The 26278-nt window shown below is 33.7% G+C and overlaps 1 protein-coding gene across 41 annotated transcripts in view; it reads left to right on the top strand.

Annotated features, from left to right (window-relative positions):
- The window catches only part of LOC143226115 (uncharacterized), a 103012-nt gene that overhangs the window by 469 nt on the left and 76265 nt on the right, over positions 1–26278 (top strand). For 16 of the 41 annotated variants that reach the window (XR_013014315.1, XR_013014316.1, XR_013014314.1 and 13 more), the window contains exon 2: positions 25264–25356. The exons of 2 other annotated variants lie outside the window; for them this stretch is intronic. Coding sequence is in view for 4 of the 39 variants with exons in the window: in XM_076456647.1 (XP_076312762.1) it covers positions 25264–25356 (93 nt within the window). In the remaining 35 variants the exon portion in view is untranslated. Of the gene's footprint in view, positions 1–257; positions 974–11934; positions 12207–12995; positions 13084–25263; positions 25357–26278 lie in introns of those variants that run through there. 23 more of the 41 variants (XR_013014344.1, XR_013014335.1, XR_013014333.1 and 20 more) reach the window with 18 other exon arrangements.

Raw genomic sequence — 26278 nt, 5'->3', positions numbered from 1 at the left:
GACAAAATGTTAATATCTCTTAAAGGACCAATTTAAGTGATTCATCAGAAAACTACAACTGGCACAAAATTAAATAGTGTGCAAATAATTAATTTGTTCGCTGTACATTCAGTTGTTAAACAATGTTCAGCATATTCAGTTATATATATATATATATATTTAGTTAAAAGTGTACAGTGTATGTGTTATATATATAAATATTATCTGATCATGCTTGTAGGTCTATATCTTAACAAAATTATTGTACTCTGTTTCAGGGACGACGAGTGATGATCCCCTATCACCTGACTATGTACCTTCCATATTTCATTTTACACGTTCTCCCCTGAAGAGAAGGAAAGCTGCTGAATTGTGTAAATATGAAAACAGGAAAGAAGTGACCAAAAGGAGAAAAGAACAACAAAAGAGACATGAAGCTACTGCTGGGCTGCTTGAACTTGCTTTCATAGAATCTGCTGGCACTGCTGCCACTGATAGCAGCTGTACTGATTCTGCTGATGAACTTGAAGCTACATGTGATAATTTTGACTTGTGTACATCACAATATACAACTGAGACATGTATGCAGACGGAAATATCATTCATAGACTTAGTTAGACTTGAATCTGAATGGCAACGTGGGAGCAGACTTCACCTAGTCCAGCCTTGCAGGTGCAGTGGGAAGATATTATCTCTCCATTCCTGCAACTAGCAACCCATAGCTTTAGTGGTGGTTCATTTAGCCGCTGAGAGTGGCACACCTGTAAAATAACAAAGAAAATATTAAGTTGTGTATATATAAGCTTTTAAAGACAACTGGGTATCAGGTTGGGATACATGTGTCACTCAAATAATAAAATAATATAAAAAAATAACAGAACAGCTAAATATTAAATTATTTTTACAGAAACCTAACATGGCTATTGACCAGCTTTAACGGTCTATGTCTACTTGTACTATTTATTATCTATATATTGATTCCTTACCAAAAATTAATCATAAATCAAAAATTAAGTTTTGAAACAGCCTAGACAATAAGGTATCTTAATATCATTATACAAACATGTATAGAAGTGCTCTAGGCTAGAGCTTTGACAACAGTCAGTACACATGTAGTACAATAATATTGAACCATTTATTAAAATGGGGGCTCTACTTTACTTAAGTATCTAGTCTTCGTCTAAAATGTAGTTAAATCTATCATACAGAGTACATGATACATGTATGTAATACAACATGATGTACAAACTTTTGCTGTAATGATGACTTTATCCGACGTTGCCCTGGTTATCTGCACATTCTGTACAAATCCTACCACAAAGTACTTGTACGCATCAAGGCTTTTGTAACCTTTTAGACTTTCATTTGTATAGGTGGAAGTCCTGTTTATCAAATATATATAAATGTCACCATATGTAATATATGGCAGATCTACTCCGGAAACAGTCTGACTCTGAACAACGTTGTCTTGGCTGGATATTACTGGCGTAAATACACGTGGCGGGAGCATATACGGGTCTCCTACACCCAGTTCCTTCACGTTTTCCTCATACCTGGCCTTATCAGCACCTGTCAGGTGTGCTACAAGTGATGAAAAGCCAGCAGCAGCCATTTACATGTGAATAGTACTGAATACAGCAGTTGTTAACTCGTTCAGTCATGCGGGATACTTGCCACCCAATATGGCGATATGTTTACAAACCTCGTTGTGGTCACGTGACACTAATAGGTTCACGCAAAACCTCTATTTGTGCTAGTCGTCCCTAATTTAGCAGTGTAAGACTAGAGGGAAGGCAGCTAGTCATCACCACCCACCGCCAACTCTTGGGCTACTCTTTTACCAACGAATAGTGCGATTGACCATCACATTATAACGCCCCCACGGCTGGGAGGCGAGTATGTTTAGTGCGACCGGGATTCGAACCCGCGACCCTCGGATTACGAGTCGAACACCTTATCACACTTGGCCATACCAGGCCAAGATTTCAATAGATCTTCCGTCCTGAAAACAGTAATATGTTCATTACGCTGTTCATGGTTGCCAGGTAAAATACTGTCACAGTTTTGTTGTGCTGTTGCAATAAAGATAATTCCCTGAATCAAATAAGCCTAAGATTTATTATGTGTGTGTGTGTTTTTCTTATAGCAAAGCCACATCGGGCTATCTGCTCAGCCCACCGAGGGGAATCGAACCCCATACCGCTGTACTAGCGGGAGGCAAGATTTATAATAAATATTATAGAAATTGCAAATGCTACTTTCCCCTCAGGCCCAGCATGGCCAGGTGGTTAAGGCACTCGATTCATAATCCGAAAGTCGCGAGTTCAAATCCCCGTTATAATGTGACGGTCAATCCCACTATTCGTTGGTGAAAGAGTAACCCAAGAGTTGGCGATAGGTGGTGATGAATAGCTGCCTTCACTTTAGTTTTACATTGCTAAATTAGGGACGGCTCGTCTTGTTTTACGCGAGATTAAAAAACAAACCTATCTATTAATTTGACGTTAAGATACATTTGCTTCTAGATTTTTAAGTTGTTCATTTCTCAGTTAAACAACTGAAAACTGAGAAGAATAGCATGCAAAACTAACGTATAAATCAATCACACGATGGTACATGAATGAAATCCTTTGTTAAATGTAATTTTTGTTACTGTGACACTTCGGTTTTTGAAACGTAGATTTATGTTTTTATAAATCTTCAGTTTCATAAATATCTTGTTACGTATTTCTCTTCGTCTTTGAAGTGTGTTCTTGGATATTAAAGGAGGTCCGCAGTGAAGCTTAACAGTATGGGGTTCACTGTAATGGGGCTTTATTTATATACGAATAAGCCTTTGGGCCCTTTTTTATTATGGCTGACATTTTAATACATATATTTCTGAAAAGATGTCTACGAATTTGTGTCATTCGCTTATTCTAGATCTTTCTACAAGCCTATACAATGCGCATGCACATTATATACTGCACAGTATAAATCTGAGCATCACTTGCTGTCAGCGGCAGTTCAGTTTTTTCATGTTAAGGACGGGTGTATACTTTTTACAGAGATCATTTTATTATGCGTGAGAAAAAATGTGTGATGATACTGAGCCAAAGAAACCTAACTCGCACGAGACGAAGGAATAAATGAATCATCTGTAAGACTGTTAAATAAAAGAACCAGTAAAAACAGTATTGAATGGCTACCAACTGTTTTGCCTCGAAAACAATCGTCAAGAAAAGGAGCTCTCTAATGGTGAATATGGAATGTCTGCTATCAATATGGATAGATGATTGTAATCAGAAGCGAATTCCTTTAAGTCAAATGGAAATTCAAACGAAAGCTTCGAGTTTTTTAAACGCCTTTAAAGATTGGTTTGTTTTGGAATTTCGCACAAAGCTACTCGAGGGCTATCTGTGCTAGCCGTCCCTAATTTATCAGTGTAAGACTAGAGGGAAAACAACTAGTCATCACCACCCACCGCCAACTCTTGGGCTACTCTTTTACCAACGAATAGTGGGATTGGCCGTCACATTATAACGACCCCACGGCTGGGAGGGCGAGCATGTTTGGCGCGACCGGGATGCGAACCCGCGACCCTCAGATTACGAGTCGCACGCCTTAACACGCTTGGCCATGCCGGGCCGCCTTTAAAGAAACCGTTGGTGAATGGGGAACTAAAGAAATATTTTTGGCAAGCCGTGATTGGTTCTTTCGTTTTAAAAAACACTCTGGTTTTCATAATGTTCGTATTGCAGGCGAAAGTTCAAATTAATAAAAAGTTCGTTACGAAGATAACCAAATATTAATGTTGATAAAAGGGGTTTATTTTGGGAAAAAAAGTGCCTTCAAGAACTTTTCTATCAGAAAATGAAAAAAACTCGGCCACGTTAGAAGGGGTAAAAGATCGTTTGACACTTGTTTTGCGGAAATGGATCTGGCGATTTTAAATTAAAACCTGTGCTTGTGTATCGTGCGGAAACACCCCGAACACTTATCAGTTGTGCAAAGAAGACTCTTCCAGTTGTTTGGCGATCAAATAAAAAAAGCATGGGTCCCAAAACCTTTGTTTGAAGACTGGTTAAAAAAGCTATTTTTGTCCTGCAGTTGAACATTACTGCAAAAGAAAACAACTTGGACTTTAAAGTCATCCAACAGGACTTTGTGACTTTAATGGAAATGTCAAAATTCATCTTTTCCACCCAATACAACATCTCTACTGCAATTAATGAATCACGGTGTCATTGTAACGTTTGAAGCTTATTATTTGAAGCGAACTTTCTCTCAAGCAATAAAGACTACAATTACAGAAGCTGCACTATCTTCGACTAAATTCTGGAAAAATTACATCATCAGAAGTGCTATCGAGAATATCAACGAAGCGAGAGTAACATGAGAGCAATATGGAAGCACGTTCTGCCTGATTGTACAAGCTTTAAAAATTTTCCACTGGCTGGTTGAGGCTGAAAAATATGTATAGAGCAAATACATTGTAGAGAAAAGTTAATTGCCACTTGACAGCAGTAGAAAGAACTTCGGTCTACCAGATTTAATGAATGGGCTGCACAAGGCACATATATGGCAAACTTATTTTCTTCTAAAATCTTTTGCTGCATATCCTTACAACGCCCAGACATGTTAGCAGCATTGTGATAAGACTGACCCCTATATTTTGTAAAATTAAGTTTGCAAAGTTCACGTAAGTACTGCAATACCTGGTTTGCCATTTCATCAGTCATTTGACTTTTTGGTTCCAAAAAGGTTAAAAAGCATTCAATAGGCTGCTCATTTTTTAAGTATCGAGTTCAACTCTTATCTGATCTATATGTGATAGATCTGGCGTCGAGTCAACTGACAAGCTAAAATAACAAGAAGAATTTACTTCATCAACAACAAATGTGTAGACCTTCTGAACCATTGGTTCAATGAGTTCTTCATTGGCGGTTTTGGACAAGTATGAAGGATTTCCTTTTCCAAAATTTCCATATTTATAAATATGCCCTGCTAAACTGGATCAAACTGACTTATGAGCTAATGTAGCCCTAAAAAATTCCCATTCTGCAGTGAACCAAATTTCATCTGTTCTGTGAAAAGCCAGGCTACGTTCAGCTAACGTACAAATAACAGCTATTGCATGCTCCAAGACATGCTCCCAGTAATCGCACACTTCTTTTAATTTCTTTTTCCAACTCTTGTTGCAAGTCTAAACCTTGTCTGTAAGTTAAGTATGTTAACATAGAGTTTCGGTGAGTAGTGCTTCTTTCATGATGATCAATTACAATAGTATTTCGCCAGTCACTGAACCCTTCTCTTTCAACAAAACACGAGGCAAATTTAGGGACAAAGAGTCGACAGTGAATACAACAACCATTCTCTCTTGTATTACTCACCATTGGCTTTTACCCCAAAGAAAAGTTTTTGCAAACAGTATTTCATTAGTTTGCTACTATTGAAAGTCCAGCAAGATTTAACAAATGACCCATTGTGGTGTTAACAGTCAGTGGGTCCACAAGCAATCGAATAAGCCACATCAGCAGCAGAGAAATCGAGCCACAACCCTGGATCTTTTGCTTTAGTTTCTTCATCTTTTTTAGACTGAAGCATTTTACCATAGTTCAGCAATTTTCATTTTCAGAAATTATTTCAACTTCAAACTGTCTTGTGGAGAAACTTGCATCAACATTAACACTAGATTTATCTGGAGAATTTACAAGCAAAGTAAGATCAGTTGTGAAAGTTGTTGCAGTTGAGCAAGCCTGTGACACCTCAACGTCATCATAATGTTCTGACCTTCAAGTGGACAAAGTGGTACTTGTAGATGTGGAGCTTGGTTCAACTTTAATCATGTCAGAGTCAGATACAGTACAAGTGACTTCTCATGGCAGAGATGGGTTTTGATTTGGAAGATCTTGTTGTGTAAGTTCAGTGAACAAATTAGTCTGCTATCTAGACTTGGCCACTAAATCCAAAGCCTTTTGTTGGTTCTTTTCTGCCAGTTTTTTTCTTTTGTGCACCACTTAAATGAACTTGTTTCATCTTGCAGTCTGAAATATACAGAGAAAAAAACACAAAATAATACGGATCATATATAGTTATAATGATAAGAAAAACACTGACATTTATAAAGAAAAACATTCGTAAGACAGTCAAACATACTAAACTCTAGGTCTACATTTAGACAAAGACTGTCAGAAAGTTATCCTCGGGTCCAGATCCATCAGCACATAAACATGAATTCATAAATACTTTTATTGACTTACTGTATTCTGATAACCATTGAAAACCATTCATGACTGGCCTCAATCCATTTTAGAAAAATTAATTTTCAGTCATTGCAAAAGTTTCATTAAGGTTGTTGTTATGGTAGCTGATTGCAAGAAGCAATGACAATGGTAATATGTAAATCCATTGTGAGCCAAAAAAGTATTCCAAAACAATTTGTGATCCACAACACATTCTGTAGTAGCCTATATACACAGTAATCATTCTGTAATAATACACATATATAACATATAATCAGTTGTAAACTGTATTGCACATTGAATTATTAAATACTGGGTTAGGCCTGGGCTAGAGTACCTTAATCCTAATATCTGAAGAATGAGTTGTAACCTCAACTTTTCTTTTGACCTCAGATTTGACCTGGGACTTTAGATGAGCCAACAAACCATACATCAACGAAATAGGCATATGTCTGAAACTTTACTTACATGCCTGGATGCGAAGGCAAATTCAAAACGACAGCCTTACACTGGGAATAGTCCACTTCATTATTCCAGGCTACAGTAGCGTTTCCAGTGTACTTACACTAAACTTGTTACAGTATTTAGGCTTAACGTTATTGTCACTCAGTTCTCAGATGACATTAACGTCAGGCCTAATGCTAATACAGGGTGGCCCGTAAGTCCCTACCCATCCATATGTTATTATGTTATATTCAGTTACGCATGTATTATATATTCGTTTCTTTTTTCACAGAAATATGGCCGATGTAACCCATTTATACTTGAAAATATCTCACAGAACATGGCGTCGCATATTATGCAGCGAGAATGAGCGAGATACACTGGATACATAAGATATATGGATGGGTAGGGACTTATGGGCCACCCTGTACATTGCAACTGAGGCCACTAACGTTAAGCCTAGTACTTAGTACTAACCTTGCTCACATGAAGTTATTTAGTTTATGCACTTTTTCAATCCTAAATTGATTTTCTTGATTTTTCAGTTTACATTATCTTCGTATGACCACGGCGCCACAGTACTGTACTACTACTAGTCGTATGGTATAAACATAGCAATGTTAAGAACCTTGTTATCGAACATGTCGAAGTCTTACGTAATTTGACCTAAAAGGTCGAATTATCGCCTTCAGACTGCTCCGATCATTCAATTGTTTTCCCAGCTTTTCAGAAATGTAATACAACACATAGTGAACTGAATTTATAGTCACAAAATAGTTGAATTACACCTGAAAGTTTCTCTTCGTTGTATTTGTGTTTCTGTCTCGGATTGTTCGTTCGTCTCATAAAAAAATATCACCAGAAGGCACCCTTGTACGTATCTCCTTAGTAAATCTCAGCTTCAGATCTGCTTATATTATTACATAATTAGAAGGGTATGCATACATGCCCAAATGCTCTTATAGGTTACATGTAATATATGAACGGTGGCATTGCTACAGTAGCATTCCTTTCTAAAATTTTTCTTGGTATGATAAATTGCAAACAATGTACTCACAAACAAAGGTTTTTTAACAGCAAGCTATTTGAACCCAAAAAACGTAACGGCTCAGAAAACTTCAGTGAAAAACACACTTATAAAAATATTACAAAACACACAAATAAACCAATACTAACGCAAATAAAACTAAAACAAACAAGACAATAACCCAAATATAAGGCACGAAAACAAAGCCGAAAAAAACATTAAACTAGCCACGTCTCTGTACACATGTTACCATTTCGTTTGACTTATATTTCTGTGGTATTATTCTCTTTTGTTTCTGTAGATGTGACTGAATAAAGCAGTAAAAGATAAAACAAAACAGTTCCACTGCCGAAAATTTCTTATATATAGCCACAGCAGAAGGAATGATTGAGAAAAATATTTCATCTGCAAGGTTAGACATCATAACATATGATCATCTTTTACCTGAAGTTGTATCAACATTTTGAACCACTCTTTACAGTAATCTTTCGCAAATCAATTACTTCTTACTTCAGATATATAGTTTAGTAGATTCTCGAAACTTTAGTCACTAACCGAGCCAAAGAAAACTTTTTTAACAATGCAGAGTAAAGTCAAGCACGGTAGGTAAGAGCAATTACAAAAAAAAAAAAAAAAAAATCAACCAAAGTTAAGTGTGGAAGTGAAAGAGGTAAGGGCATTATAACTAAGGGGAAATCTCTGTGGTTCTCCCTTCCATTGGTGCCCTAATCACGTGCGTATTTTGCTTAATGGTTAATCCAGGGCTGCTTTAGTTGATTGTTAAGCCTTTATAGTATGTGATTTTACGTATGAATGGTGATAATAGTAATATTCAGAGGAAGTTAAACTTGCAAGTTTGTTGCGGGGATTCAGTTCATTTTTGCAGAAAATTTCCTTTATACTTTGTTTTAAACTTTTAATTTGAAGTTCTTCTGTGATATATTTGATTCTTTGGTCTGGTTGTTGTTTTGTATTAAGCACAAAGCTACACAATGGGCTATCTGTGCTCTGCCCATCACGGGTATCGACACCCAGTTTTTAGTGTTGCAATTCCGCACACATACTGCTGAGCCACTGGGGAGATTTTTGGTCTGGAGGTATACTTTAATTTTTAGGAAGGTTGGTGTCAATTATTTTAATCTGCAAGTTTTGTAAACGTTAAATTTCGCTTCGTATTTTTGAATTTCATCATATTTTTTTTGTAATGAAATACATTTCTTATTTTCTATTTCGCCATAACAGAAACAGATTCTTTCGATAAGGCTTACGTTGGTTAGTGGTAACTTTAGGCTTAGCTGGCCTTTTGTTTTTTAAAATACGTCAAACTGAAGTTAAACTGTAATTTTGATTTTAAAAGATTTAATATAAATATATGCTCAGTTCTCTCTTTGGCGAAATAAATTATTTTCGTTATTTTTTACAATACTCACAATAATATATCAATTATTAGGCCTATATTAATCGTAAGGCCTTCCACGACGATTAACTTCCCTTTTTACTTTTCTTTGGCCTACTTCCGTTTCGTAACATCTCGTCTGCTAATTTTTGTCTGTTTTTCTACTTCTACTATTCCAATCACACTATTTATTTATCTTTAGCGCAGATAGTCTAGTTGCTTTGTGCTATGAAACATCAAACCAAACTATTTATCTTTATTACACCTAATCGTCTGTCTTCTGTACTCTACACGCGACACTCGATAATCTCTGCATCAATGAGTTACAAACAATGCGTACGACCCTATCGAGTTTCGTAATTAAATTTGTCATAATGTTTACTTTAAATTAATTGATTGTGACTCTCATGTTACAAATAAAGCTAAACAATTATTAAGTATTTATTCTTAAAATATATTGTACAATTTATTTGATAAACATATAATCTTATGTAATTATATACATATATGACTTATCCTACGTTACGTGCCCCGGCATTACCAGGTGGTAAGGGCACTCGACTCGTAATCTGAGAGTCACGGGTGCGAATCCAAATTTAACTAAACATGTTCGCCCTTTCATTCTTAGGGCGTTATTATGGTCAATCCCATTATTCGTTTGAAAGAGTACCCCAGGAGTTGCTTTTCCTCTTGTCTTACTCTGCTAAATCAGGGACAGCTGGCGTAGATCGTTTTCGTATGGCTTTGTGCAATATTCAAAATAAAGAAACAGACCTACTTAACGTAATTACAACTTCATAAATAGAGTATCATATTATCCAGTGTTTGTTATGTTATTAGAGGCAATATTACCTACTTTCATTCACATCATTCTTGGGTTTGTATGCAACTACTTGAGCATCTGCATGATATAAGGTTCTACTCATATATCATTGGGAAAGTATTTGACATATTATTTGTTACTGGGGTCCTTATCTTCACTTCTAGTGTTTTTAACTGAGATGTCCCTTATCATTATTACTTCATCAACTAACACAACACTAACATGCTCTGACTCTGAGGTTTCTCTTTATTTACCCGTTCCTCCTCAATTTTTGTTTTCGTTTTGAATTTCGCACAAAGCTATTCGAGGGCTATCTGTGCTAGCCGTCCCTAATTTAGCAGTGTAAGACTAGAGGGAAGGCAGCTAGTCATCACCACCTACCACCAACTCTTGGACTACTCTTTTACCATCACATTGACCGTCACATTATAACGCCTCTACGGCTGAAACGGTGAACATGTTTGGCGCGACGGGGATGCGAACCCGCGACCCTCAGATTACGAGTCGCACGCCTTAACACGCTTGGTCATGCCGGGCGTTCCTCGTCAAAAGGTAATTCAGTCTCACTTGAGTTATCGGTTTTTATTTTGTAACAGATTTACTATTGTACATTTAGTGTAGTACCTTCGCTTCTTTCAGTGTAATTTTATTTTTCTTATGACGTTTACTGTGGGCTGTGTAATTCACAAGTCCTGCCTGTTCTCGAAATTAATAGAAGATTCTCGATCGTAAGAATCAACAAAGTACTAGGTGTGTATGTAATGCTACTGATTGACAATACGTTTGCCAAGCGACCTTCGGTGTATAATCTAGTTTCGCATGCTTTATATAAAAGCAGCGCACCAAGAGAGAAGATTAATATTGTTGTTGGGCATCTACAGTCAATGTGCTACAGGCCTAGGAAACTATAATTGTGATTAATGCCGATTAATCGAAAAAACTATAGAATTTAACCACCAACATTTGAAAATTTCAAACATTACATATTGTTTAACTCAGCAACACTTTAGCTTCAGACACAACAAGCTTGGACTCATCAGTTAACCAATCCATCTACAGGTCTAAAGAAGTAGGGTAAAATAAAATACATAACGAACAAAAGAGAATCCAAAACCCTTGCGTTGAGAATTACAAGTGGCAATTTTTTCATGGAAGAAACCATAGTAACAAAGAGACTCACGCCACTGGCAAGAGAGTGAGAATACAGTTTTACATCTTTAAGAGCGCTGTTTCATATGGTGTTTCTAATCCAGTTTGTACCTAATGTTTTCAAAAGAATAATGCAAGAATATCTTATCTTAATCAATTGAAAATTAATGAGTGGATAAAATTGTCAATGTAGATGAAATCATAGCAAATATAAACACGTGTAGTTCAATGTTTTACTTCTTGTGATTGGTATATTTTCAGTCATACAAATTGAAATATTTGTGAAAAACAAAGAATTTTATTAGATATTTTATTAATTTTTTTTTCATGAGAAGGATGACAGATTTAAGCTTCAAAATGCTTGATGTAAGCGTAATAAGGTTAGGCATGGCCACTCGCGTGGCTGAACCTTGTAATTTGTGCTGCAACTGTTAAATTTCGTGTGAAGTGGTTTTCATAAGTAAAGCACGGGTGTGTCGTGTGTATAGAATACAGGAGTTCTGGAAGTAGTTGGGCTACCAGTCCCTAAGTTTCTGATTATTAGTGTTTCGCTCACTTTTCCATAATAATTTATGAAACTGTACATAAATAAAATTACAGCTTTTGAAAACTAACTTCCCTTTTAATCTGTTTCGTGGTTATTTAAAACAGTTTTGTCAAAAGATATCAAATTTCAATTTATTTATTTGCTTGTTAGTATTTTTCTGAAATCACAAACATGGCTCTAATTTATTTCAGAAACCTTCATTAAGACTCATTTCTTACCAAAAGAGTGTATTTACTGTACATTGCTCGATATCAATACACAATCGATGTTCAAATGTTATTTTCCCAGTGGCTAAGCGGAAAGTCTGGGGCTTATAACTTTCAAAATCGGATTTTGATACTTGTGGTAGGCAGAACGCAGATAGCCTGTTGTGTTGTTTTGTACCTTACCAACCAACCAAACAAAGAAGAGTTATTTTATTTTTCATAATCTATAATTAATGCTTATTTATAATTGAAAAAAATATGTAAATATAACGTTATACAAAATCTAACCACTATGTAGCGCAGAGGTCTTTTGTAGACCATAGTTCATTGTTTGATACCGAAAAATAAGGATTTTCAATAGGAAATTTACAGCTTTCGGTTATCACAGTTTAGATAACTTTAGTGTAAATGGTGAGTTTAAATGTTTTATTTTCTGGTTGCCAAACATTCTTGGTTGTTTAGGATGTTCTTTTTTGCAAAAGACAAAATGTAATATGCCGAGTGACCTAGCCAACTCAACAATGTAATTCAGAACCAGGTTATTCATACTCTCAGAAAGAGAATTTATATTTTTGCTATACTTTGTTGGCCCAAGTATGATGCATGCAGAAATAAACATAACCTCAACCATTAAAGCATAAATATTAGCATAAAGGTACGTTTGTAATCAAATGGACAGTTGATCCGAAATAGAATCATGAGGGGACCAACGAAACAAAAACGAAGTTAGATGTTAGAATAGAACTTTTTTTTTAGAATTCAGTTTACCCAATACTATATTCTCCTATGTTGTATGGTCTTACTCTTTCAGTACCATAGTGAACCATGTAATACTAACAACAAAGCTGAGTTCGAAGCTACATTATCGACAAAAGTTTTATTGTTGCATTAGAAACATATTAAATCTTCTGGAATTAGACTGCAGTCTGAAGCACTGGACATAATATATAACGTTTTGGAACAGTATGGGATCTCTTGGTCCATCCTGGCTCTTACATCCTCTAATTCAAACTATAAATGTTAATGAATTAATTTTTAGAAGTCTTAAAGCCAACACTTATTCATATACTTATCAAGCTTTCTGTTAAACTTGTTTAAATTTTCTGCTCCATAACATCCAAAGAAAACTCACTTCAAAGGCTTACTATCTTGTAAGAAAAATAAAGTTATCTTAGCTGAAGGTGACTTCTACTCTGCCAGTGTCCATTAAGTAACTTGAAACCAGGACTGGAAAGGCCAACTTCAGTTTACTGATGGTGTTTTTTGAACTTACCTGTTAGTCTTCCTGGTGAGTTATGATTATTACAGTCATGCTACAGAAAGTCCTTTACAACTTTGAATTACTGTATTGTTGACATTGTAGACTAGATGTAAACATTGTTCTTATGCTATTTATGTTGTTGTTTTATACTTTGTTTTGTTTTACCTTGATTTCCTTTTATGAATTTTACTAAATTTACTTTTACCTTTTTACTGGATTTTTGGTACAGTTAACCTAGCTGCTTTGTGCCATAAAACATTAAATCAACCAACCAACCTGCCAGTGTTTATACTAGAGTCCTCTAGCCCTACTATTCTCACTGTTAATTATGCACAATTATGATGCATCAATATCATCAATTCCCTTTACAATATTTAACACCTCAATCATATCACACCCCTCCTCTAATTCTTTTTTTTCCAAGAGAAAGCAGTACAAGAGATTTCAGCCACTCCTCATATGACAACTCCTCCATCCTAAGCACCATTCTAGTAACCCAACTTTGAACCCTTCAAACAATTCAAAGCCCTTCCTAAGGTAAGGATACCAAGACTGAACACAATACTCCAAATATGACACAACATATGAACCATACAATAAAATTATAACTGCTTTAGACTCGTATTGAAAATCTCTTTAGATATAACATAATATTTATTTGTCCTACCACCAGCAATAACACAATGCTTGGATAGCTTATGAGACTGATCAGCTATTACATCAAGATTCTTATTTTTCATGACACTGTTTATATTATTCCCATCCAAATTGTTATTCAAATCATGATAACTCACCAGCACTATTTTGCATTTATTATAATTAAATCCCATCTGCCATTTATTTGCCCAATTCACTGAATGATATAAATCCTTCTGTAAATCAGTGGCATCCTATTCACAGGTAGTAACACTCTATGTCTTAATGTAATCTGGACATTTAAGTAATTTATTGACCATTCTTTCATCTGTGTCATGGATGCAAATCAAAAAGAGCAAAGGTTCTAAGACTTGAACCCTGAGGTACCTCATTTGTGACATTAATCTGGTTTGGTTGAACTGCATTTGTGACAATCCTTTCTTCCAGATCTTCTCTTACTCTCATTTACACAAGTAGTAACCTTTTGAAAAATGTCAACAGATTTCTGAGGCAAGGTTTTCCATCAGTGAAATCATGTTAGTTATCTAATAAAATTCTTAGCTTGGTTAAATAAATTTTTGGAGTTTTTTTTTTAATCAGATTCTCCAAAATGTGTTCCACAACTGATGTAAGACTAATAGGTCTTTAAGTATTGGGACAATTTTCATCACCCCTAATTTCCAATTTATTATGCTTCTCATTAATTTTATTTCTATAACTCTTTGTGAGCCAACATTACTTTTACTTGCTGCTTTCCTATTCTTTCTATAAGGAAAATATTTACCTTACATGTAAATCCACTTCTCTCTTTTGTACTCTAATTATTAAAAAGACATAAACACTATATTTGAAGGAAATGTTTGTCACACATCATCTTTGTTTAACCGTATTTCAGTTATTCCCATTATATCAAAATCTTTCATTCCTACTAATGCTCTGAAGTTATCTATTTTATATCTTTTACTTCTGTTATTATGATAGTAAGAAATAAGTCTACCCTTATATTTACTTCTATACTAATTTCCTCAACTGAACTTTTCTCTACCTCTTATTTATTTTTCATTAGTTTATCGTGGACCTCACCACTATCTAGTCATGTTGTGTGTGTCACTAGTTACAATAAGTATGAACTTAATGAATTTTAGTATTTAGGTGAGACTTTCCAGTTTTTGAAACACAGTAACCAAAGAGGAAATAAATATGTGGCTTCTATCAACACTTTAACTCCTCTGCAAACTTGTGCACATTTTTTACATTCAACTCATACTCAGAAACTACATACGTCAAAATTTTAGGATTCTTCTATAGTAGATGTCTGTGATTTGTTAGTGATAAATTTGAAAATAACATGCAGCAAGCAGTCCACTTATTTTAAAATTAGATATTTAAAACAAGTTAAATGTACCTTCAAGAATTCTTTAGACTATGATGACTACAGTTGTATTTTAAATGTGACAGTTCTCTTCATGTTAAAAGTCCACTTAGGCTGATTAAATTATTTTAGAATCCATTTCACAAGCTGAACTAATTTAAAATACTCTGTAACAAGTTATTCTCCATATTTCTATCAAACTGTTAAATTCATTTTTAAATATCAACCAGTTTTAAAATGAGTATTGTTATAGATTTTTTAATGGTACATTATGATAATAAAATGAATTAAATATGTTAAAATAATTCACCCAGAAAGTTCAAATAATACAGGTATTTCATTCAAAGTTATTTTAGTGTTGGCATGCTGTACACTTTGTATTGTACCTCAGTGTTATTACTATATTCTACTTGAGTTAGAGCAATGGAATTTTATTAAATCTGTACCAGATTAGGTTAGAAAAACTACTTTCCCAAGAAATGTTTAAGATACATATGTAATACAGACCCATAATGAAGCAACAGTACCATTACATAGTAAATTTAGAAATTTATCTAAAACCCATATTGAGTTACATTGTCCTTTATGAGCAGAAATATATCAAACAGCTTCACAATTTTCAACAAGAAACATATTGAAACATGTTTATAATCAGAAAGAATAATCAGGTTTGTTATTCTTCTGAGAACAAAAATATAAGAGAATGTTACTTAGGAAATATGACTGGTTAATTGGTGTTTAATAATTTTAGCTTAAAGAGACCCACAAAACATTTGCAATAAAATTAATATATTTATTGTAACAGTACTTCTTTAAATACTAGAGTAATACAAAAGAACTCTTATCACATACACCAAAAATCTAAGTCCACTTGTCTTAGGCCTGACATTTGTTAATCATTTATTTTGCATACATCCTTTCTGCAATAAAGAAATAAATTAACACTGTAATTTATGTATATTTTTTGGTTTAATTTAGTTAGGGCTGAACTTTACCATACTCAAAACAATAAATAGACTTACCATGTTATTGTATGACTTATTAATGTTAGATCTTTTTTAAAACTTTGATGAGCTTTTAATATGTGTTACTTCAAAATGTTGACTGAAGTATATTTACACCTGCCTTTTGTTTATATCTTTTAAAATGAAGTGCACATAAAGTTTCAGAACAGTATTATAATGAGAGATAATTTAATGTTATATAATACATTTTGTTAGAATATTTGTTTTATATGGAAAGAAATGCAAGTTAAACATCTGTGCAATGTGGCTAACTGCATTTCTATTTGTTGTATTAAGATGTGTCTCATTTTAACATTTAGAAATTTATATCAGTGATAAAGTGTTTTTTTTAACTGTAATGTTAGTGCAACTTATAGCAGTTTAAATATATCATAAGAATTTTGATATTGTATTCAAACTCAGGTTTTTATAGTTGAAAGTGACTGATAATTTGTTTTATTCTCTGAATTACACTTTCATGCAGTTGTAAAGTTATATATTTTAATATTAGTAAGACAGTAGTAAATTGCTTTTGGCAATGTTTTGAATAATATTTCAGTTGGTATTTCTCAAGTTAAATTGATTTTGTTTGTGTTCTGGATGGAATTAACTAGTGTGTTTTCAAATGTATTTTCAAATACATATTTCACAGATGAGAATGAGTTTTCAATGTTGTAGTGTGGTTAGAAGATCAAGAAATAAGGTTTTATAAGATTGAAGACAGAAAAGAGTTAAGAAATATTAAATCATTCAAACTGGGAAAGTGTGCCTAAACAAGTGTGTACATGTTTGTATGTATATTAATTGATAGATACTTATATCTTTAATTTTAGGAACTGCTCTGGTAGTTTGTTTTCTGGCAAGTAATATTGAGATGCTATTTCAAAGACATGTTTTTCTGTTGAAGGTTGTGGAATAAATGAACTTATCAAGTTAATCCTAAAATAATTGATAGATTACTCTCTGTTTTATAAATACAATTTTTTAAGCTATTTTTGCATCTTGAATTTGTTGACTACAAAATCACATAAAGCTTTAAACAGAAACACTGTCAGTGATGCAGTTATTTCCTTTTTTTTACTGTTTAGGTTTCCTGTGTAGATTACACTATATATATGAAAACTGTGAGGTCATCCCATAAGTAATATCATTTTAACACTAAGATTTAAAAGAAGAAAAATAACTCAAATAACAACTTTAATCAATTACATATTTTTCATCTCTTCTCAATAACAGTCTGGAAATGTATCAAAATATTTTCAATATCACACTTATAAAAATCAAGTTGTTTTGAGATATAAAAGGTACAAGAGTTACTTTTTAACAAATCATAGAAGTAAACTGTTTTCCATTCAGATGATGTGTCAAGTTTTTGAAAAAATTATAATCTGAAGGAGCAAGATCAGGAGAATAAGGAGGATGGGGAAGTTTCTTCCAGCTGAGCTGTTCAATTTTTTTAAAAGTGACCCTAGCAATGTTAGGATGTGCATTGTTATGGTGGAAAACAACTCCTTTCTGATTTACCAAAGCAGGTCTCTTTTTATTTATTTTTTAGTGCAGCTTTCAATTAATCCAGTTACTGCCAGCATCTCTCAGCAGTTATTGTGTGATTTGTTTGTAACAACTCAAAGAGTATTACACCACCTGAAGTACAGGTTCACTTTTGACTGTGGTGTTGCTGGTTCTACTGCATTAACCCACTGTTGGCAGTGCATGGCATTTTGAAAGAGTATCCATTTCTTATCTCCAGTCACTAACTAGGTGGCTCAAAAATGAAGCTTGAAGTTCATGAGAGTGAAGAGATGTGCAGATGTCTACTCATTCTCTCAGATTATAAGCTGACAACTCATGTGGTACCCATTTTCCAAACTTTAAAACTCTACCAAGTTGCAAATGTTGATGGACAATGGAAGGATGGACAACAGTTACAGCACAATCTTTCTCATGTATTGCTAGAAGCAGGTCATTGTCAAACTCAGCAGGGCACTCAGTGCGAGCTGCATCCGTCAAACTGTAGTCACCAGTTTTAAACTTATGGAACCATCTTTGACACTTCCCTATATTCAGAATGTCATTGTTGTATACATTTTGAATGCTTCTTCAGTAGCACTCTTTCATTTTCTGAAGTTGTAAAACATTATATTCTTTATGTGCTCTTCTGATACCTCCATGATAATTGGGGCTTCTAAAATAAATACAACAAAAATTAGTGAAGAAACAAATTGGTTTACTCTGAATGTTATCATTTCATCCCATATAACTTGTGTGACTTTGAGAATAACTTCATTTAGCCAAGAAATATGCATTTAAACTTATCCTATCCCAAAAAACGACATTACTTATGGGATGACCTAATATGTATAAAAAAAACAAAACTATTCTATGCAAAAAGAATATTAATAATTTACACACACACACACACACACACACACACACACACACATATATATATATATATATATATACATGTTACTGTTTGTTTATGGTAGTAGAAATCACTATCTACTTGCTCCTTTTCTATGCATTTTTTCAGTAGCAAATATTTCTATCATGTATTTTATTCTCAAATATCTGATATATATAAAATAAGTGAATTACTGTGAGTTGCACATCTTTCATATCAAACTTACCAATTTGTGTTGCTGTGAATGTAATTTACTACATAATGTCTTGAGGAGGAAGTTACACTAGAACCTTTCTAATTAATACTTCATGTCATATGATACAGTTTTGAAAGTTCAGGAAAATGACACACCTACAATGTCATGCATTATGAAAATAATGATGAAAGTTGGATGTTAAGTAAATTTTCATAAAGAAAGACCATTTATGGATATTTATAGAAATTTAAAGATATCATTCCACCTTTTATAATATTTGTTGAGTGAGAGAAAAATGAACAAATCAACTAAAAAAACATGTACTTCTAAATGTAAGTGATACCATTATCAGTACTGGTAACTTGTAATATAAAACAAATATTTTAAAAATGGTGATGGAAAAGTTTAAATTGTTTATAATAATTAATGGAGAATTTCACTAATTGTTTGAGAAACAAGTAGAAAATATTTTTTTTTTGTTCTTCAAGTTTAACTCCAAAGTAAAGAACATTCTGTAATATCTTGTAATACTAATAAAATTGGGAATTATTCGATAAATTACAGTAAGACTCTTGTAAGACTGTTAATGAGTTGAGAGTTAATTTTTTGTAATGTTATTTTTTGATGCTTTTTATGATAAAGCATATGTAACATTTTTGTCAGTAGAAATTTCAAGCTTGAAAACATTTTCTTACAGAGGAATGGTTAAGTATGAATCCCTATAGATTCTTTCACAATGCAAGTCAAATTTACAGTACACTTACTTTGCTCTTGTTTATACAAATTGTGTTGGTAAAAAAGTTGTAGTTTAATGTTATATACTCTTTATTTATCAGCCTGTCTTTATAATGCTCTTCCCTGTAACATATGTTAAACTTGTAATACAGAAGTGTGGAAATGTGTTAGGACAAAGTCAAAAATAGATTTCAGGTTGTCTCAAAAGAACAATAGAAGGTGAATCCCATACTAAACTCAGTACAACTGAAATGTAGTTAGAGTGATTGATTAAGGAAACAGTTAGCATTTTGTTGTCTCTCTCTTGTTTTAATTACTATGGATGGTTTTTTAGGTATTGCTGCAAGATAATTAATAAGAGTGTCCTTTGAGATTTTACTCCAAGTGTCTCTGATACACTCATATGAAGCTTTTTTGGAAGTAACTTTTGATTTGTCAAGTTTTCAATCTATCAAATCCCAGATCTGCTCAATTAGGTTGAGACTGCAACTCTTTGGGGGGCAATTACATCATTTGAATGATTTTAGCAACAGCTTTCATAGCTAAGTAAATTTTTCTGCATAGGTTGTATGAGTATCTGAGGTTATTATAATCTTGGCAGTAGAGTCCTTTACCAATAATATGCAAACCACCGGGTATACCATACTCGATCAATACTGCATTGTATTTGTGCTGGTCTATTATTCCATTTATTTTGTAGATATTTTCTATTACCTCAGCGGAGAAATGTCCCCAGATCATCACACTGCTTCTACCATGATTTATGGCAGGTGCCATGCATTGAGATAAGTATCTTTCTACTACCTTCAGCCAGACATACTACCAACACTTTGACCGAAATACTTCAAACTTGGACTCATCCATCTATAACAGCTCTTTCCAATTATTAGCAGTCCATTTTTTGTATTTTTCAGTAAATTTAAGTCTCTTGCAAATATTTGAATATCAAAGTAAAAGCTTTTTACTCAAAAAACTCAAAATACATTCATAATTAATGATAAGTTAGGATTTACAATCCTAAAATCGAGCATTTGATTTCCCATTGGTAGACAGAGAGGATTTCCTGTTGTTGCTTTGCTGTAAGAACAACACATTTTCACAATAAGAGAAAAACATAAAGTGACTGGAAATGTTTGAAAGAAGATATTCCAAAAATATTAAAATTATTTACGAAATCTTGAGTTTATCATCTTTTACAGAAGAGAGAGTAAACAGATACCGGCATGGCCAGGTGTTTAAACTAGTTTAGCAAAGTTTTAAATGTTTTCACACTTGAGAAGGTTTAACAATTTTCTAGAGGTTTTCTTTTCCTTTCTGTTTTCAGTCACTTCCTTATAAATTAATTGATGTACATTATAATATCTACACAAATTTTGTTCAGTATTCTTTTTTTTGTAAATAGCCCAGCATAGCCAGGTGTTTAAGGCACTCGACTCGTAATCTGAGGATCACGAGTTTGATTCCTCATCACACCAAACACGCTCGACCTTTCAGTCGCAGGTTTGTTATAATGTGACGGTCAATCCCACATTCGTTGGTAAAAGCGTACCCCAAGAGTTGGTGGTGGATGGTGATGACTAGCTGCCATTCCTCTGGTCTTACACTGCTAAATTAAAGACGGCTGGCGCAGCAGGTCCACGTGTTGCTTTGTGCGAAATTTAAAACAAACTAAATTAAGTGAACCAACCACAGAATACATTTAAAATGCATACAGATCTGGATATAAATGCTTATTTTTACAACAAAGTCACAAATTATATTCTAAACAACAAAGAACAATTTGAACCAATTTTTCTTAACAAGTGTATCTGAGGAAAATACAAGACACATCATAAACTATGAAGACACGATCCTAATGAAAGAAATATTCATACATGAACTTCTTGAAGCAATAAAAAACACAGAAACAAATCTCCGGGTGAAGATGAGATACAAGCCATCTTCCCAAAAAAGGGCACTCCAAAATTGTTTGATCACCAAAAAGCACTTTTTAACTTATCACTATCCTTAGAACACATACCAATTTCTTGGATGCATGTTAATATTCTAATGTTCCATAAGGTATGAAAGCCAGCAGATAAACCTAATGGCTACCGACCAATCAGCCTGATCAGCTGTGTAGGCAAAATTCTTGAGAGAATAGTCAGTAACAGACTCTCCACATTCTTGGAGATAACATGAAAGTTACCAGAAGAACAAAACGTATTCAGAAAATTTAGACAACAACTGACCACTTAGTGAGACTCACTGAAGAGATAGTCGACAGCTTTAACAAAACCAATGCACTGTCTCCTGCTTTCTTGACATTGAGAAAGCATTTGATACTGTATGGCACAATGGTCTACAGTTACATGTGAAGGAAATGTGACTACTGCGTGGAATTATTCGCTGGTTATCTACCTTTTTGAAAAATAGAAAATGTGGAGTAAATGTAGAGGGAACCTTTTCTGAGTACTTTACTCCAGAAGCTGGTGTACCTCAGGGAGGGGTGGTCAGCTCTATACTCTTCATCATGTATGTTAACAATTTGCCATTGAAGGATCCTAAGCATGGATTCTCCTCATAGTTTGCTGATGATGTGGCAGTATCGAAAAGTGCCACAGCACCAACAACAGCAGCCATAAACATACAACAACAACTAAACAGAATAAACGATTATTGTCGAAAATACAAAATAAAAATAAATACAGCAGAAACACAACTTGTCGTCTTTACATAGTTGACAAGATACAAAAAAATACTTCAGCCTGAAGAATATGTGAATGGAACACTACTTCTGCCTACCACATTGGCAAGATTTCTAAGTCTTGCCTATGACACAAAACTAACCATGTAAACGAAATTAAAGTCTGGCGAAGAACCAACTATGCTTGGAGTCTTATTTGCATGAATAGTGGAGCATCAACAGACAATATACGAAAAATATACAAAACATGCATCAGACCAGTAAATGACTGCAGCTCCAACATAGTAAGTGACAAAACAATTAAAATGAAGTTGCAAACAATTCAAAACACACTCCTCACAACAGCATATAGAGTTCCCAGAGAAGCAACATTCAAATTCATACACAAATATTTAAACATACCAACCATACCAAATAGACTCTTACATCGTACAAAAAAGTATTTTGATAAAGATTGGATGAAAAATGAATTATTAAGCGAACCAGAGAGGTACCTCGTACATGATGAAGGTAGTCCTAAACACTTCTACCCGATCAACACATATTTTAAACACAAAAAAAATGAATGAAGAAAAAAGATAAAATAATAATATATATTGAAAAAAGGGCCACCATCAATCTAGACTTCTTACTGACAAGGCAAAATAATATCTGTATATGTATACCAGTACATGGACATTGATCTTAAAAGGGTCGGAGTAAATTCAGCCCACTCTGACTCTAAAGCAGGAACTAACACCAACCAACACTGCATGATCATATAAATAAAGAACAGCGGAAGAGGTCAAAGAGCACCTGACCCTCCAGAGTACATATGATACCCAAAACCCAAGAGATAGAACAATACGAAGTGCTCTATTTATTCTCAAATTTTGCTTTCTCATTGACACGTTGATCCGACAGATAAAGATATCTTCCTAGATCAAAATTAAAGATTTGTTTCTTTGAATTTCGCACAAAGCTACATGAGAGTGGCTGCAAGCCATCCCTAAATTATTCGTCCGAAAGTGAAAGATATAGTCAGTGATAGATATTAGCTACTTAATACAATAAGCTGTTCAAGGCGTTGAGTTCAATACCTTCACGTTTAACTCTTGTTTGTGCGGGCATTGCGGTTATTAAAGCACCGAGTGTGATAAAAATAAATGTTTGTAAATGTAATTTCATCTCCACTATAACTTTATATCTATTTGCACTAAAATTTAAATGTTTTATGTAACTAAGGTTATAAAAGTTTCCTAATTTCTGTGTTGCTAAGAAACTAATTGATTGTTGATATTTTTAATATAAGCACGTGATTTTACAATGCTTAGAAGCAACAAAGATGTCAGACAAATAATGTATTATAGAAGTTTTTGATTAAATGCCTAAAGCTGACAAAGTACAGAAACTAGAAGGTGAAAAATTTGTGGTAATGCCACAGAACCACAATTCAATTTGGAAACAGCTTTGATTTTAATTCAAAATATACAAATTTAAAATGAGATGGAAAAAAATATTAAGATTACGTGTTTGTGTGTGTGTTTTCTTATAGCAAAGTCACATTGGGCTATCTGCTGAGCTCACCAAGGGCTAAAGATTACGCGATTTTATTGCAAAATATTATTGTTTGATAATAATACTTGTTAGATAATCACAATTATTGTTATGAAAATTCTTTAAAGAACTCGCCTGGCAGGTATATAACTTAAGAGCAAACATTTGGAATATTGTGTTCAGTGTTATTTTGAATTTCATGCAAAGCTACACAAGGGCAATCTGCGTTAGCCGTCCCTAATTTGGTAGTGTAAGGCAAATGGGAAGGTAGCTAGTCAACATCATTCACCGTCAACTATTGGACGACTCTTTTACCAACTAATAGTGCAATTAAGCGCTACATTATGAAGTTCCTATGGCTGAAATAGCGAGCATATTGGGTGTGATCGAGATTCAAGCCTGCTACCCTCCGCTTACGAGTCAAGTGCCTTAACCACCTGGCCTATTGTGATCAGTCTTTTCACCACTCACTCCTCCAAAAAAATTATATTTACCAAAAAGTTTTACCTACTTCAAAGTCATCTTCATATTACTGAAGGAAGAAGAGTAATAACATTCATGAAAAGATGTTTTACACCTTACTAAATCACATGTTCATTGCAAATTTAATAATTTTTTATACCCTTATTTTAAAATAGACCAGAAAATAGAGAGAATGGTGTTTCTGATTTTAAATATTTCTTGGGGAGCATGCCTCTGGATCTTCCTTGAGATATTGTGCATAAAATATGGTGAAGAGTCACAAGCCAGCACTACATAGTACACTGACAGGATTATCTCCCTGATTCATCAGTATCACCCACTTAAACATACTGAAAACCTTGTCTGTTGATCTTTTATAAAGAGATCTTAATATAACCTTTCCATCCCTGGAGTAATTTTAGTAGCTGTGGTGTGAACAATTTACAACAAATCAGTGTCATGACTCAGACAAAGCTCAGATAATATTTCAAGTGAAGACTATCGAGGACCAACTAGTGACTTGAATAGAAAGATAACTTCCTCTGTTTTACTTGATAATCAGTTTAGGTTGCATCACTCTGAACAGTCCTTCATACATCACCATTCCTTCTTGTGTATGAAGACCAAAGTTGTACACCACTTCATAAGTATTTGGTGGATCAGAGCAAGATGTATTGATTGTCTTTTTCATGAAGTAGTTTGATCCTTCAGGCACTTGTCACCTTGTAACTCAGAAGTTACTTTTTGTTTCATAAATGTTTAACAGAATTTGAATTAATAACTTTTTCTTTAATTATGTTTTTTATGTAAATCACTAAGATTTTCTATACTTAATCTTTTGCCATAGAAAGGGATTTTAAGATTATAAAATTTATTTATTTCAATATAATTTCTTCAATAAAGAAATAAGATTTGATATAAAATTGCAGAATGACTTGCCAACATTATGGTTAAGAATGTAACTGAAATGAGTCTGAGGTAATTAACCACCTTAATACAAAAGTTTCCAATACCAAATAATTAGTAGTAAACTGTATTTTAACAAAAAGATTAATTATGGGCCATTGAAAAACAAACTTTATATTATGTATTATAAACATTCTCCCTGATTTTATTCCTCACTCATGTTTAAAATTAACTGTAGCAAGTACATTTATGAAAAGTAATTTTTTACAGCATCCAATCAAGAGCAGTTTTCCTGATGAAGTCACTGGTGGTGTTTTATCAAAAGTGAAAAGAAAATTAGGCTTACTAGAAGTTTCCAAAATGGTAAGTGTATCTAAAGAATTTTAAAAAAATGTACTTCAAACTAAAACATTTAGGCAACTGATTGTGATCCACATACATATTCCATTATCAATTTAATTATCTTCTATTAAACCTGTATGTGTGCTTGGTCATTCTGACCAGTTTTGTAATCTCCATGTAAACATGAAATTACATAAACCACTGAAATATTCTAAATATACAAAGTGTATCATCATGAGTTTTGGCAAATGTTTATCTAAATGTTACATTCCTTTTGCAAACTGAAATTATATTTCAAGTAAATTGCTTTCATAAAACATTTATCCATTAATTTATGAATTCTCTGTCAAGTAATTCTGTGTAAAGTGTGATTTGTTATGCTAAGAATAAAATTACTTGTGTTCACCTAATGGTTTTTATGTTTAATTTACATTACTCATTATGCCTTCGAAATGAATATCATTTTTTTTATTTTTCATAGAACTTTAAACTTGCTCTCTTATCTTCTCTACCATAACACCAACTGTAATGAAAGTAGTGAAACAAATGTTGGAAGTACATAATAATTGCAGATTGTGAAAATGCAATAACAATTTTTATTTTTGCACAGCCTCAGTTTTCTAAACATTTCCAATTTGGCTGCTTTTACTTTACAATGTCTTTCTGACCCTGTCTAATGACATAACTGTGAAATATACACAGTAGTAAAAGTGATCCAACCGACTGAAATACGAAGTGAACAAGGGCACTGAACATTTTGGAGCTATTATGAGGCAGATTGATTTTTTGTTCAAAACTGGACTGTTTGTCTCTTTATCTAAGTTTCTCTCAGGACCTTGGCCTTGAACATGCTGTATGCTGTTCAACATCTGATACTTCAGCCCTGAACAGGGTCTTTCCACACTTCTCCAGTTCAGAGTCTGTACACTGGGTTCCACTGGCT

Source organism: Tachypleus tridentatus, chromosome 9 (genome assembly GCF_004210375.1).
Source record: "Tachypleus tridentatus isolate NWPU-2018 chromosome 9, ASM421037v1, whole genome shotgun sequence".
NCBI classification, from domain to species: domain Eukaryota; kingdom Metazoa; phylum Arthropoda; class Merostomata; order Xiphosura; family Limulidae; genus Tachypleus; species Tachypleus tridentatus.
Note: the sequence above shows the minus strand (reverse complement) of the source record. Positions and strands in the feature narration are given on the sequence as shown.